Genomic DNA, 16,740 nt, shown 5'->3' on the forward strand with positions numbered 1-16,740 from the left:
TCTCTGGGGCATCAAGGTTCCGGGCGGAAGCAGATTACACTGCCAGAGAGCTGATGGAAACATTTTATCTCGCCTCTGAAGATAGTGCATGAACGAGCGGTACGGTAAATTTTTGTTTTGTTGTTGGTAGTGAGGAGGGGTTCTTGCACGGCGCGTTGTGGTGACGATCTCGTGTAGATATTTCAGTGTTCTTATTTTTTTGCATGTTGAATGTGTGTTGCCTTTTGCGCATGCTGGGAATATATGCTTATACTGACAAGCCTTACGGGAACAAAATCATTTGAAAGTAGGCGCTAGTCCGTGCCCACTTCCTCTAGTCCGTCTGTTTTACGCATTGCATTGTACCTAAGCATTATGAGCCAACAATACCCATCCCTGCAGTGAATATAATTGAGCTACCCTTCGTATAATGGGGCTGTGAAAACAAGACGCTACCGCGTGTACGCAGGTACTGTTGCGGAGGCAGGCGACACGAGGGAACTATGGTGTCCAGCGCGCATTCACGGTTCAGCCAGTCTGCGATCGGCGACGGTGAAAATCTCGTCGCCGCATCCGGGACGGCCCACGGTGGTACAGGGCGTGGAGCTAAACACAAGAACGGTGACGGGCATAGCCAGGAAGGTGCGACTTCGATCCGTACGCTTGCACCGGACTATACACAGTATGGTTGTTGGCCGAGTTTGTTGGTGTGACCACATAGTACGACTAACGGCGCAAAAAGTTGGAGAAACGATTTAGAACGCTGACTAGAAGCCAGTTTATTGCGCTTGTGGCGAGATATGTGGACAGACAGAAAAAACAGGATGACATCTCGAACTATGTACCGACCGCAGAACAGGGGGGCGGATTCCGGGTACAGGTATAGAGGAGGGAAGGCTTCGCCAGAACAAACATAAGGGAACTCGGTGCACTTTCAATTCCGTCAGCTCAGAAGTGCCGGCGTATAACTTTTTCTGGCCAAACAGTAGATATACTGGAAGGTAATGTCCGACAGTTATGGGCTCCTAAGTGTACGGTGAGCGATGAAGGTGATGTGCGTGCGTACAGAGGCCACGCCCAGAAGCGAACAAACAAAGCGTGACACCTTCACCCGGTAAGCTGCGTGATGTTCCGTGTAAAGTCGAAATGCGTGAGGAATGAGTGCCCCGTATTCTGCGGGCGTGAGGGTCGAAGCCTAGAAGGATCGTGACCTGATTCGCGCCGTCTTTCCGCGCGCCCTGTGTTGGAGGTCACGTGATCAAACGCGCGCTACCGGAGGAGAGCGCGCGTCTCTTCCTCTGACCCAGCCGTGGCTGCGCATATCTGTCCACGCGGGAGAGCGCACACGCGGGCTGCGCACCGTATCTTGGAGGTAATCTGCGGCGGGTGCAAAGTTCGAGGGCGAGCCGAAATGGACGGTGGATTCATGCATACTTCCCGCACGTCTAGTGTTCGAGGTCGCATGATTTCAAGTTGCAAAGACTCGGTGAAAGGAGAGGTAGCACGAAGTGGTGTTCACTCGCTACTGCCGGAGCTCTATCACGCCAGAATAGTGACAGCGAGTGCTCGCGGTCATCGAACGAAACATGTTCATGTTCATCTGTGAGCGCGTAGTGCCATGCTTGTTCATTTAAATATGAGGCGAATGTATACCGCAGTTGATACGGCCCCCTAAAATTGTGAACGTTACTTAGTGCAATTGTCTCGCTATCGATCGCTAGAAATGCTTCGCCTTTCCGGAGAAAGTGTGACTTTTCTTTCATGTGCCGACAACGACTTAATGCATGCCGTTCAAGCTTACGTCATAGTTTTGTAAAAGAAAATACTAGAAGGAACTCTGGCACCGCGATAATGCAGCTACTGCGGGAATGATAAACATATAGTTCATTTCTTTGTATAATATTGGTACTGGTTGCTACAACTGTGCTTGCGGCATTATTTATTACGCTGTGCGTTTCCAGGAAACTGCGTTTTTCAAAACATGTAAGGTCGATAGGTTTCTGCTTGCACGAATGATTGCGAAGTGCTGCATTTATATCGCAATACTTCGTTGAGTGGCTTTCGTAGATATGGCTGCATGGCATTCATGGATTACGAAAAGGCATTTGATTCAGTAGAGACCAGCAGTCAAGGATGCATCGCGTAGTTAAAGAGTACAGGAGGCATACCTGAATCTTAAGAAATGTGTACAATTATTTTACAGCTACTTCGATTGTTTCCACACAAGAAAGTGGAAAAGCGCGTACAAAGAAATTGAACAGGTAAAGGGAGATAATCTCTCTAATGCTATCACTGCATGCTTATAAGAAGTATCCAAGCTGTTAGACTTAGGATTGAGGATCAGTGGCGGATATTTCAACAACCTTCGGTTCGCAGATGACGTTGTCCTGCACAGCAACATTGGGGATGAATTGTAACCAATGATTGAGGGCTTATACCAAGAAAGCGTAAGAGTAGAGTTGAAGATTAATATGCAAAAGACAAAGGTAATGCTCAATAGCCTGGTTAAATCTAGTTCTGTTTTCCACAGGGGTCCTGATCATGAGAAGGAAGTTCACAGAAGATTAAGAATGGGTTGGAGTGCATATGCGGCAGGCATTACCAAATTCTGATTTGAAACTTGCCGCTGTCATTCAAGAGAGAAGTGCAATCATTCCATTCTACCGGTGCTAACATGCGGGTCAGAAATTTGGATGTTAACAAAGAAGCTCGAGAACAAGTTGAGGATCGCACAAAGTTCGATGGAACGAAAAATGTTAGGCGTCGGGCAGATGCGTAGTGCAGATAACCGCTGGAGCGTCGCAGTTACGGAATGGGTGCCAAGGTAAGTGAAGCACAGTAGAGGACGGCAAAAAATTAGATGGGTTGATGAAATTAGGAAATTCGCAGGTGCGAGTTGGAATCAGCTAGCGCAAGACAGGGGCAATGAGAGATCTTTGGAAGAGGCCTTCGTCCTGCGGTGGACATAAAGATAAGCTGATGATCATAATAGTGATTTCGTGGAAAATAATAATTTGCAGTCACAGAGCCGTTTGAAGACAGAAGGATGAAGTTTAGGCAAATGCATGTGTGCTGCCCATCATTCTCATCTAGAGAAAGCAAATAACTACGAGGGAGCACACGTGGGCCCTATCTTGAAAGCGGTTTGCCATAAATACAGTCTAGGTGTGCTGAGGGCTGATAGCGTCGTGTGCACTGTGTTCTCGCTGCTTAGTTCACGTTGAAGCGAGAGGTAGCGCGAAGGACAATTCGCTCGCTGCAGCTGCCGCTCTTCCTTAAGCCAGCATTTTGAAAGCGATTGTCCGCGCTCATCCAGTGAGATGTGTTCGTTTTCCTGTGTGCGCGTGACACCGTGTTTGTTAATTTAGTTCGTAAGCAAATATTTACTAGTTTACACGGCCGATAAAACTATTACGGTTAATTCGTATAGCTGTCTACTAATTTGCTATCGCAACCGATGCTTCACTTCGCCTTTCGGGCGGAACTGCGACTTTTTTGTTGGAAACTCCATGTATGGCGTACGGCGTGGCCTCTGAGATCACACGGCTGCACCTTTGCCTCTGCGATCACGGAAGCCCCGGTCTGCGGTAAACCGCTATCGATATTGTCAGTTCACGACGTTTTCACGCTATTGCTGGCGAATGAACGCTGATCGGAAAGTGCCCGGAGCTCGGACACTCCATAGCCTGTCGAGATGTCGTGACGTGTACCAAAGTACTACGCTGTATCATTTTAAACGGGCAAGGCAACCTTTTTGTAGCGACTTTTAGGTCACGTGCCTAAGATTCCAGCATGCATCGGCGCCTGCGTCGTGTCTCCATTATATATGCAGCAGCACTCACACTCGCTACGGTCCTCGGTATGTCGAACCAGGCCACGACATCTTACCTGCTGAGTGGAAACCACCTTGACGAGCCTTGCGCATCAGGTTAGTTTAATTTATGTATTGACTTATTTGCATTGGAAACGTCGGCAACATGTACAATAAGTCGTCAGCTTCTTCCCAACGTTAGCTTGTATGAATGAAGGATGATAAGGGAACTGAAAACATTTCATTTCGCTACCGAACGCGAGACAGTCAATCGCAATTAAAAGAACAGAAATATATAAAACTAAGCACATCACACTCCCGTTAAAACGAACTAGAAATTGCCATTAAAATGTGTTCGCCTTATCAGAAGTTCGTCATTACAGAGGTGACTGTGGTATACATTTTCACTTAGTAGATCCTCTAATAATTCTCGTATTTTTTTCGTTCACGTTTTTACTGTATCTATTCGTGTACGTTTTTACTTGTTTGTTAGCGTGAATTTGCTTATCCCATATTTATTTCCGCTGCTTACTACGCGACTCCCTGCCAAATCTAACATGAGATGTGGGAGTCGACCTGTATATACCTACACGTATTACATTCTTGATGATAATAATAAGCTTGAATTCTTTATTCCTTGCCCACAACACTCTAAAGCTGCTCTTCGTGGTGTAACCAAATGTGCCCGGCAAGAAAAGTACTGGACAAAATATTTCAAACCCTAGGTGCAACTGCACGAGCATAGATTAAATTTGTGCGGCGAGATATTGTTTTATGCACTCCCATTTAGGACATTTAGTAATCGCCGCTTGACGGTGCCTTGCAAACATGTTCGCTGTCACAAAAGCTGAAGTGTCGTCTAGCTTGCTGAAAAATTCTTCAGTGCGCTTATGTTACTGAAAAAAAAAGCTATGCAGTTTCAACGCGCATGTGGGAGATTCACAGAAGCGAAAAGCGAGTGAATAAATGCCGTACAACAAACGAACCTCCGTTCTGCGCCATCAAACCCTGAATCACGATATGAAACCTGTTCATAAAATGTCGGCTCATGGGCATCTCAAAAGCACACACACATTACTAAGTGCAGTAGCGCGTGATATTCCGCGGATGATGTGATTGGCTGGATTTGATTTTCTTAGATTAGGCCCACTGGGCATATTGTGACCGTTCTTAGCCGATTCTACAGGATGGTTTCCTGCCAGTGTGGCGCAGGTCGTATAGGACCCTTAAACACGCATAACACATTCTGCACCGCGCCGACTGCCATATAATGCTACGCATATCTAGGACAGTTCCCGTTAAGATATGTTCCTATTACTTCTATTCCGAAGTGCTTCAGACTCGCTTGAAAGAAAGCAAAGATGGCAGGACGAACCCTTCCACATTTTGCAGCGCGTCTTCGTAAATATAGTGTAATTAAGTTTCCACTTTGTGTGAAGTGAGTAATGTGGCATTTTCTTCCGTAATAAGATTCGTATCAGCGGCCCTAACCAGCGGGTTAATGATTGGCTGAAGACATGACGAGCAAGGAGAACTGCTACGTCACCGCTGCTGACGGAATGCGCCCCGTCGAACATACCATCGAACATGGCAAAGCCATCAGTAAAGGGGTCACGTACATATTCTTACTCTGTAGTCCGAAGGGAACTGGTGTAACATTGTGTAAGCAGAGGCACCAATTGACCCGCAGCTCTGTTTCCGCATATTTTACCCTTTTCACTCTACCGGAGACAATTCGCGATAAGAACTAGCGTCTACTAAGGTGATGTCGAAAACTTGGCGTCTATGACATGTTTCCGGCTCCCGAAATCACTTCCACCTCATTCAGCCAGCAAAAAAACATAGCCTTTAAGATCCGCATTTCAAATCCAGAGGGTGCCACCCTATGGGGCGTGGATTTGCACACCAGCTACTGTGCAAATCCAGAGGGCACCACCCTATGGGACGTGGATTTGCACACTACCTACTGTGCAAATCCAAAGGGCGCCACCCTATGCGACGTGGATTTGCACACTACCTACTGTGCAAATCCAGAGGGCACCACCCTATGGGACGTGGATTTGAATGAATGAATGAATGAATGAATGAATGAATGAATGAATTTTATTTCTCCTGTTTACAACAGAAAAGAAGCAGAAGCTAAAGGCCATGTGGCCTGACGAAGGCTTCTGCTCCCGCAACAATTCGGCACGCAGGCCGTACGCAGCAACATGTATCATACATACATACTGAAATCAACTGGAATAGTCACGAGACAATATTGTTTTCGTGAAACAAAACATGTATACAAGAAATATGAGAAACGAACAGGATACTCAATGTACGATGCATTTTGTAAGCGATCAACCACAACCAAAGAACAAAAGAAACAAAAGACTGACAATTTATAGTGTGGTTCTAATCAGACGAACTCAATATTGTTCAGGATGAGAAAATGTTTGAATGATTTATTCGAATATTCTATAATTTCATCTTCAAAATCACGTAGGCGGTTTAGTAGTGCAGGTGCCTGGTAACTGACTAGTTGTTTTCCGTAATTGGTTCGTATTTTTGGTGTTCTCATGTTATGTTGTCGAAGGCCGTAATGCGGATTGGTGGGTACATTCAAGATGTACTGCGATTTGTTCTGTTTAATGTATTGCAGCAACTTGTAATAATACACCTGGTTTGCCTTTAACATAGAGTGTTTTATAAAATATGGTGTGGTTCTAAAGTTTTGTACAGGGCCATAGTATCCCTCGAATGCGCGTAGGACTCTTTTTTGTAGCACTATTAGTTTATTATAATTTTTTTGCGAAGTAGTGCCCCAAATTAAAATACAGTAGGTTAATCTAGAATAAAAGAGTGCGTAGTATAAAGAACTTTTCAACCATGGAGGGACCAGAGTACTGAGTCTGTATAAGCAGCCAACAGTTCTGCTTAGTTCGATAGCAAGTTTGTCGATGTGCATGTTCCAGGCCAAATCCTCTTGGAACCACACTCCTAGAAATTTTTGACATTTTACCTGTTCTATCAGCCCGTCTTCAAAGAGAATAGCCGCAGTGCAGTTACGTGGTTTATTAGTAGGAGCAAATATCATATATTTCGTTTTGGATGAATTAATTTGTAGCTTATTATGTTGTAACCAGCAAGAGAGTTGCTTCAGGTAATTGTTAACTTTTGATTCGAGCTCTGTTATAGTAGCAGCTTTAAGGAATATGTTAGTGTCATCTGCATACATAACTAATTCGGGATAGTCGGGTATGTCACACAGATCATTAATATATATTATAAATAGAAGAGGTCCAAGTATTGATCCTTGTGGAACACCCGTTACGATTTCCGCGTAAGATGAAACATCATTATTTATACTGACATATTAATAGCGATTGGTTAAGTAATGTCGTAAAAGTTCCAATACGATACCTCGTACACCGCACTGTTCCAATTTGCTAATTAATAAACTGTGGCATACTGAATCGAAGGCTTTCCTAAAGTCTACAAATAAACCTAATGTGTACATTTTATTTTCAATATTTGTTATTATTTTATGTTTGATATTAAGAAGAGCTACTTCACAAGATTTATTTTTTGGAATCCATACTGCATGTCACTAATTACACTATATTTACTGAAAAATGTTTGTAGTCTAACATTCAGGGCACTCTCAAATACCTTTGATAGAACAGGTAAGACAGATATCGGCCGGAAATTTGTCATTAAATGTTTATCACCTCCTTTGTAAATAGGGCATACACGTGCTATTTTTAGACAATCAGGAAATATACCGGTTTCAAACATTCTGTTTATGATGTGAACAAGGACAGGTGCAATAATATCCGCAATGTATTTCATTGGTACTGGTTTCACATCATCGTACCCAGCAGAGACGGTGTTTTTTTACTTTGAACAGCAGTTGCACAACTTCAGCAGGTGTAACCAGGTGTAAGTATCACTGAGTTAGTAAGACTGAATTTATTCACTATAGATGTGGCCGTGGGCTCCGCCCTGTCGGGATACTGGGTGCTGGAGACGAAATATTCATTTAGAGCAGCTGCTGCTTCTCTGCCTGTCAACAGGCCAGTGGCTGTCTTTATGTTAATCTCCGTATTCTGTCTTTTCGTAGATGTTAAGTCTCTAACTTCATTCCAAACTTTCCTAGGGTCATTTTTTATTTTAGCAAATAGCCGTTCATAGTACTTAATTTTTGCTTGCTTTAATGCACTGTTGACCTGATTTCTGTATTTTTTGTAATCGGTCAACAATTGCACACTCCTACATTTTACGAACAAGTGATACATTTTATTTTTTCTTGTTATCATTTTTAGCAAAGCAGCGTTTATCCAGGGTTTTCGTATTTTCTTGCTCCTCTGATTGGAAAATTTCAACGGAAACGCTAGGTCGTAGCACGTAATCATTTTATGAAAGAACAATTCGTAGGCTGCATTTGGATCTTGTTTTTCAAATACAGAGGACCAGTCTGTTGATAGGATCAGAGCACGAAAATTTTCTAATGCGCTTGCGTGGAAACTGCGAATCTGCTCTTTTTTTCCTCCTTCCACTCGTTTGTGCGCGTGAGGAATGAAACAAAATACAGGGAGATGATCACTTATATCAGCGGATAACAGTCCCGCAAGGCAGTCAGTCGGGTGTACATTGGTTATGCATATATCAAGCAAGGTAGCCGTTTGCGCCGTTAGCCTAGTGGGTTCTGAGATTACGTTTGTGCACATGAACGAATTGATAAGACCAGCAAACTGTCTAGATGATATGTCGTCCGACAACATATCTATATTTACGTCACCCATTATGATAAAGTGGGAGGACGAATGGCTAAGGAAATGTAGTACCTGTTCTAGGAAATCAAAGAACGTCAGTTTGTTTCCCAATGGTGGGCGATACATAACCACAACTGTGACATATTCTAAGCGTACCATTATACATTCTATATTGTTCGTTACAAGTGAAAATTCTGAAATAATCTCATGTACAAGACACTGTTTAACATAGACAGCCACGCCACCTCCTCTGCACTTTGTTCTTACTAACCCATGGTATGTGTAATTTTCACAGTACGGGGGGTTATCATTCACAGTAAGCCATGTTTCACAATACAACAAGATGTCAAAATTATGGGCGATTGACGCAAATAAGCAGTTCAGTTTGTCCTCTTTGTTTTTTATGCTCCGCACGTTTAGATGAAATAATTTTAGCAGTTTACTGGTATGAGACCGCTTCATTTGCACACTACCTACTGTGCAAATCCAAAGGGCGCCACCCTATGGGACGTGGATTTGCACACTACCTACTGTGCAAATCCAGAGGGCACCACCCTATGGGACGTGGATTTGCACACCACCTACTGTGCAAATCCAGAAGGCGCCACCCTATGGGACGTGGATTTGCACACTACCTACTGTGCAAATCCAAAGGGCGCCACCCTATTGGACGTGGATTTGCACACTACCTACTGTGCAAATCCAGAGGGCGCTACGCTATGGGACGTGGATTTGCACACTACCTACTGTGCAAATCCAAAGGGCGCCACCTTATGGGACGCCACCTTATTTCTAAAACTACTGACGTTATCTCTGGAGTTCCCCAGGGTTCCGTCCTTGCTCCGCTTCTCTTCCTAATTTTCATCAACGACCTGCCATCTGGGATTTCGTCATCCGTCCGTCTTTTTGCGGACGATTGCGTCATTTATCGCCGCATCTCCGATAATAGCGACCAGGAATCATTACAAGACGACCTAAACAAAATCCAGAAATGGTGTTCTGATTGGCTAATGCAGCTTAATATTTCAAAATGTAAATGCATGAACATTTCACGTAAACTTTCCACTACACTTTTCCCGTATTCGCTGAACTCCACGGCGCTATCAGTAACAAACTCATACAGGTACCTAGGAGTCGAAATAACTAACAAGCTAACTTGGGTGGACCATACCACGAAACTCTGTGCTAACACTTCCAGAAGACTTGGTTTCATCCGAAGATCTCTGGCTATGTCCCCTCCATCCATCAGGCAACTAGCATACGAAACATACGTCCGCTCTAAAATGGAGTATGCCTCAGCCATATGGAACCCTCACCAGGTTTACTTGATTCAGTCGCTCGAAGCCATTCAGAACCGGGCAGCCCGCTTCATAACTTCCCAGTACTCACCTTGGCACAGCGTTACTGACATAAAATTGACTCTCGGACTCGAACCCCTAGCACTCCGCCGAAAACTGGCAATGCTCTGTCTTTTTCATAAATTATACTTTAACTTTCCTGCACTGCGAGAGAACTTATTACTTTCTCCGATACGCTCATCTCACCGTTTGTTTAACCCCGTTAGTGTACAGCGTTTGCATGGTTCTTCCAACGCCTTCAACAAATCCTTCCTCCCCATCGCCATAAAAGAATGGAACAATCTTTCCGAAGCCGTGGTTTTAGAGTCAAATCCCTCCAAATTTAGACAGTTACTATCAGACCATTTCAACCCAAAATAGCCACTTTTCCTCACGTTTCCTCTCCCAGCAATCCGTCTTGCTTGTGTCATCGCCTATTTTTCCTTTCCTTATTTTTTGCCACTTATGTTTAGCATGCTTCACATTTACGTGTACATTTTTTTAAAATTTATTGCTACTCAGTTTGTGATATTTTCATTGTTCTGTTTGTACCTGATGTTTTCTACAGTTTCTTATTTATGTTTCTGTTGCCTTTGTTTGCATTTTTTTCTTTTGTGCTGATGTATGGCACTTTCACATCGATGTCCCCCCCTTATGTAATGTCCCGAAGGGGCCCTTAAGGGAATAATAAATGATGATGATGATGATGATGATGATGATGATTTACACACCACCTACTGTGCACATCTTTATGGCCAGAGAGGGTAAGCGGAAAGAAAAACAGGAGACATAAAGAGAGTCACATTGCGTTCGTTTGCGTCGGCCTTTGGCTTGTAATCCTGAAAGGAGCATGCGTATAAGCTATTAGCTCAAATTTATAATTCTGTTACAGCGTACTAGCCGACTCGAGTTATGGCGGCTGGTGAGAGGCGAAGAGCTTGCACGTTGCCTTATATATTGCCACTTCAAAAAAACAAAAGTGTACTGTTCGTTTGTGCGAAAGCCAGGGGGGGGGGTGTGTAGTTACGCGGCACAAGAAAACATCCGCTGAACTCACAAATAGGTTTTCGTACTGCGTAACAGATGGCATAGTACCTTGATACGTTTATTGTGATAGAAATTATATGGACAGTCCAAGCACATTTTCGCCGTCGGCGTCGCCGTGATGTTCCGGATAAAGTCCACAGGCGATAGCACCGTCTCCGCGCTCCCTACGCTGTATGTGCGAGTGAAGGCGTGCGAGGGTAGCCGGCGATCGCGGCTCACCCCCGTATTCAGAAACGCATCTTGACTTGAAGCCCATGCTTGACTTGATTTTAATGACGCCTGTCGCGAACGCACCGTAAGAAACGCAATGAGCATCTTTGGCGCGTTCGCAACAGGCGTCATTTAAATCAAGTCACGCATGGGCTTCAAGTCAAGATGCGTTTCTGAATACGGGGGTCAGTCTCGCCCGCGCGAAGGAGAGGAAAGCGGGGAGGAAGCGCGCCGTCTTCCGTCGCGCGCGAGGCACCCGACATCGTGAGGCATCTGGGGGAGGGGGAGGGTAGAGAGGGGGAGCGGCGTTCTACTCCGGCTGCAACTGCGTTGGGGGCAGAGTCTCGGTGCGTCGGCGGCTCGTAGCTTTGTGCGTGCTGTGTGTTCTCGGCGCGCACTTTGCGTCGACGCGGTATACAGAACGAATGTCGCTCCGCTCGCAGCTGCTGCCGCGTTTCCTCGCGCCAGCGTTTTGACAGCGGGTTTCCGCGGTCATCGAGTCAGATGCGTTCATGTTTGCTTGTGCGCGCGTGACACCATGCTTGGTAATTTAGTTAGTGTGCCTGTGTTTACAAGTTTATACGGCGATAAAACTATCCTTACTTCGCATAGCTGTCCACTAATTTGATATCGCAATCGATGTTTCGCCTTTGGGGCGAAACTGTGACTTTTTTTTCACGGAACCACGGGAACAGAGCGTTGTATCCGGGAAGACGTATTACGCACAGTGGCGTAGCAACAGGGGGGGCCGGGGGGCCGTGGGCCCCGGGTGCACGGGGCCAGTAGAGAGGGGGGGGGGCGTCATATACGTCTGAAGACACCCGAAAATTGTCGATATCCTCGCCTTCCTCCAATACAAATGGGGGGGGGGTGACAGAAGAGCTAAGGGCCCCGGGTGCCATTCGACCTAGCTACGCCACTGATTACGCACATGGGTCGTTAGTGCATGGGGCACCGTGCTCGATAGACGTTGTGTCAGGAGAAAACGTTCATCGTGGCTAAACGGCGCAAGGAAACGTGCCCGCACGGGGAACAAGGTACGAGGCAGTGCGCCGACGTTCGACCAAATTTTATTGGCACGTGCACAAATACACAGGCAGGCTATCACCATTGTCGCACAGGAATACAAGAAACAAGAAAAAACAAAGGAAAACGAAGGCAAGAGAAATAAAAGGTTTCTTCTTTTTAGTTTTTGTCAAGTTTTGTGCGAATATGATGGTGATACCTTGCTTTTGTAATTGAGCACGGGCCGATAAGCTTCGGCAGGAAGTTGGTGCTCTGCAATTACCTTCTTGCCCGTGTAGACACGTTCCCTCACGCTATTTGGCGACAATGAATTCATACCGAGTAGCTTAACTTTCAGTGCCTCTACATTAAAAAAAAGCGCACCGCCTAAGCTCTTATTCACGCCAGAGTGCATTGCAGTTTTGTAATTTTTACATTTCTGGAGACATATAGGACGCGTTTCAAGCCTGCTGCTCTTGTCCGCAATGCAGGAGGGTCTGGTTACCGGAACAGAGGGAGAGAGGCCGCTGCCGTGGTCATCCAGCGCTGGGCACGGACCAAGTTCAGGCAATGGCTCCTAGATACCGCGGAGCGACGCAGCCTTCAGCGCCGAATACATGCGGCAAGCACAGGGATTACTTTGACATTTTAAAACTGCGAATTGGGGAGATAAAGTTAAAGCAAAGGGAATAGGGCCAACTCAGTGCCGAAGCTAAGGATGACAAGGTGGACGTACATGGTTGTTGGAATGATCATACGATTAAGTGCTGACGATACCTCGCCACTCTGTCTCTATCTCTCTCTCTCGTGTTCATTATTTACTCATTTAGTATCTTATTCGTAGGTATTTCTCGTGCAGTTAAACGACGACCTCGTATAGCGTAGCGTCGAAATTTGGTTTATCCTTCCTTTTTCCGGCGTTTGATGCTCTGGATTGCGCCCCTCGCCTTGCTTTTCTTGACCCCTGCTCTTTCACCCTGCCACGAGGTTCAGGGGCCATTAGCCCCGAGTGTTTAAGGCTTCTTGAAAACACGCCCAGGGCTCGGGCGACGCACTCCCGCGGCCTGCGGCCCTCCGCTCTCTCCGCTTCTCCGACCCAGAACCGCTGTGTCGCGAACTCTCTGACCTCCCGATGAATGCATTTATGGATGGATGGATGGATGGATGCTAGAGCGTCCCCTTTGAAGCGGGGTGCCGGGTTGCGTCGCCAAGCTCTTGTTCTTAGTTGTCCTGATGTCCTATACCTATATTGCTGAGAAACACGCAATCACAAACGATTCCCAGAGTCAAACTTTTCTTAACCATTACTAGGAACCGTTCTTTGTGGCCTCCCTACCTTTCTGCCACCATACCTCCAATTGCCGCTTACTAATCTCGATTGCGGACGTGTTTATGGACGCGAAGTGCCCGGATGGATCAATGGATGTTATGAGCGTCCCTTTTGGAATGGGGCGGTGGGTTGTGCCACCAAGCTCTTGTTATTTTATTGCCTAATGTCCTACGTATGTAAAAAAAAAGTCATGATGAATTCTTCTAATCAGTTTCCGAACCCTTATTGTGAATTTTTGTTTTCAAGTGCCCGAACTCGGCCACACGTCCCACAGTGTTTACGACTAATTATATCCTTAGTTCCTGAATACTGCTACGTGTTCACGACACGGAGAGGTATCATTCGATACCATTTTCACGTTCGTTATACAAGTCACAACCAACCGCTTTTTTTTGCTGGAAGTGGTTACAAAATAGTCAGATCCCAGATACGCCAAATCCGCGTGAAGCCAGCTAATAAGGCTCTGTCGTAAAAAAAAAAGCTAGAGTTAAGGAAGAAGACGGTGTAAGGCTGGAAGAGAAGGGCGTAGGAATATTACTTGCAGGGTGAACCGAAAACCAACGTTGCATGCTTTTCTCTTTGTGTCGATGTCACCTGTTGCCGCCTGATACAAAAGTAGTACATTAATGTATCTACTAACTAAAATTTCTTTGCGGTCTAATATAAGTCGCATCCACACACACACATATTATATATATATGAACTACAGCTATATATTTTCGATCTCATATATGTTATCTACCATATCTCTATCTGCGTATGTTTGTCTTGTCTCCATATCTATCTATCTGATCTACGCCGTTCAGTGGCTCGACCATGAAGAATGGGCACACCAGGGCGCTGGCATCATGCTGGCCACGGGCATCGAGAAGTGTGACGTCACAACGCCCGACTTCCCTCCGCCTCGTTCCGCCTCCTCCGAGGTCGCCACCTTACGGCGACTCGGCAGACCGAGCAGCGGCACCGCGCCTCCCAGTGGCGCTCGGGGCAACGCGCCCGACGACGACCCAGCGCGTTGCCTAGCGACGGAAGCCCCTACCGCTCGTCGGCTGGCTCGAGCGTTGCTGAGATTTGAGCCTCCCTTCAGCAGACGGGCAGCACCGGGCAGTGGGCGCCCGAAAACGCGGGCTCAGTGGCAAGAAAACTGAACGATTCGTCACGGTAAACGCATATCGTTACTTAATAGATATTTAATGTGTCGCAAGAGACGAGTAGCGAAACGATTGGCGAGCGATATGTAAAGGCCACAACGCTTTAGCGTTGTAAATTTTTTTCACTGAATAAACCAGAATGAGTGAATAAACTTTATTGTAGGTCCGGCGAGGACGCGAACTCGTCACGCACCCGGCTAGTCCCACGTCGGGACCGGCAAGTCTAGCCCACCGGCCCGGTCGCGGGCACGCCGGACGGCCAGGATTTGCTTTTCTAGAGCGGGGCTACGCAAAAGCGAGTCCCACTCCTCCTTGATGAACTTGGGGTATGTCGACCCGCACTCCCAGAGCATGTGAGGTAGAGTGGAGGTCTGGCCGCAGGACGGGCAGGCGTCGTCGCGATACACGTCGGGGTAAGCCTCGTGGAGAGCGGACAGACACGGATATGTGCTGGTCTGTAGGAGCCTAAGCGAAACGGCTTGCGCCCTATTCAACTTGGGGTGAGGGGGTGGAAAGACCCTTCTGGACATGCAGAAATATTTAATAATCTCGTTGTGAATAAACCAGAATGTGTCGACGTTCGGCTGCTTTGCGTATCGTTAAACGTAGGTGTTCGGTATCAGGGTCGGTCTGCGGTGATGCGTTCGCTGGGCGCAGCGGAGATCGTTCGCGTGGTCACGTGACTACCTAGCTTTCAGAGCGCACCAGCAACAAATAATCGTGGTCACCGCAGGATTGGAACCCGTATCGTGCATGGCGCAGCGACGATGTAATAATCGCTCCACCGTGCGTCGTTTCTTTGTAGCCGTCCAACGCCATTCTGTAGGCTCGCCGCAGGACCGCCATGTTTAGGACGCAAACTGTTGGCGGGAGTCTCGGCAAATCTAACCATTTTCGGCACGAGGCACATGATTGCAATATATATATATATATATATATATATATATATATATATATATATATATATATATATATATATATATATATATATATATATATGTATGTATGTATAGTCATATCATAAGAAGCCAACAAACACTGACACCATGGACAACATAGGGGAAATTACTTGTGCTTAATAAATGAAATAAAGTGACGATAAATTAATGGAAATTAAAGTGGATGAAAAAACAACTTGCCGCAGGTGGGAACCGAACCCACAACCTTCGCATTTCGCGTGCGGTGCTCTACCAATTGAGCTACCGCGGCGCCGTTTTCCCATCCACTTTCTTGGGTATTTATGTGTACTATAGTAGAACCCTGGGAGTGTTAGCCAGCACCCAAGAAAGTGGACGGGGAAACAGCGCCGCGGTAGCTCAATTGGTAGAGCACCGCACGCGAAATGCGAAGGTTGTGGGTTCGGTTCCCACCTGCGGCAAGTTGTTTCTGCATCCACTTTAATTTCCATTAATTTATCGCTTCTTTATTTCATTTATTAAGCACAAGTAATTTCCCCTATGTTGTCCTTGGTGCCAGTGTTTGTTGGCTTCTTATGATATGACCAACAAAAATCGGAACCCTTGGTTAAGCCCCCTCTCTTCTCGTATATATATATATATATATATATATATATATATATATATATATATATATATATATATATATATATATATATATATATATATATAAACGAGAAGAGAGGGGGCTTAGCCGAGGGTTCCGATTTATATATATATATATATATATATATATATATATATATATATATATATATATATTTCAATTCTGTGGAAATTTTAAGAATAACCTGTTGCAGATAACGTAATTCCAGTCCTTGAGTTCAGAGAGGCGGACATTAATTGCACGATACATCGAAACACATATGCAACTGATTACCAAAATTCCACTGATATATTTTAGGTAATTATTTTACTGCTCGTATGGCAATTTACGAATTGTAGCCCAGTGAGTTTGCAAGGCGTATCCACTTCGAATGAATTTCCGGAATGACGCCAGTTTGGAGATATGCGCCGTCAAACTTGCCGTAAAAATTCGCTGTTCCACTTTTTTTTTAAACAAAACGCTCTTTCACGCATTGAAGCGCAAAAATAACTGGAACGCCCATGTATTTCGTTCCAAACTTTAGGAAATATCTCCAAACTGGTGTCATCCT

At 45.5% G+C, this 16,740-nt stretch overlaps 1 protein-coding gene across 1 annotated transcript in view; it reads left to right on the forward strand.

Moving 5' to 3' along the window:
* The window catches only part of LOC139060983 (uncharacterized), a 149,609-nt gene that overhangs the window by 94,403 nt on the left and 38,466 nt on the right, over positions 1 to 16,740 (forward strand). Inside the window, exons 6-7 of the mRNA XM_070540347.1 lie at positions 449 to 621; positions 3,812 to 3,907. Coding sequence (XP_070396448.1) covers positions 449 to 621; positions 3,812 to 3,907 — 269 coding nt within the window. The remainder of the gene's footprint in view (positions 1 to 448; positions 622 to 3,811; positions 3,908 to 16,740) is intronic.

The sequence above is a fragment of the Dermacentor albipictus genome, chromosome 6 (assembly GCF_038994185.2).
Source record: "Dermacentor albipictus isolate Rhodes 1998 colony chromosome 6, USDA_Dalb.pri_finalv2, whole genome shotgun sequence".
Lineage (NCBI taxonomy): Eukaryota > Metazoa > Arthropoda > Arachnida > Ixodida > Ixodidae > Dermacentor > Dermacentor albipictus.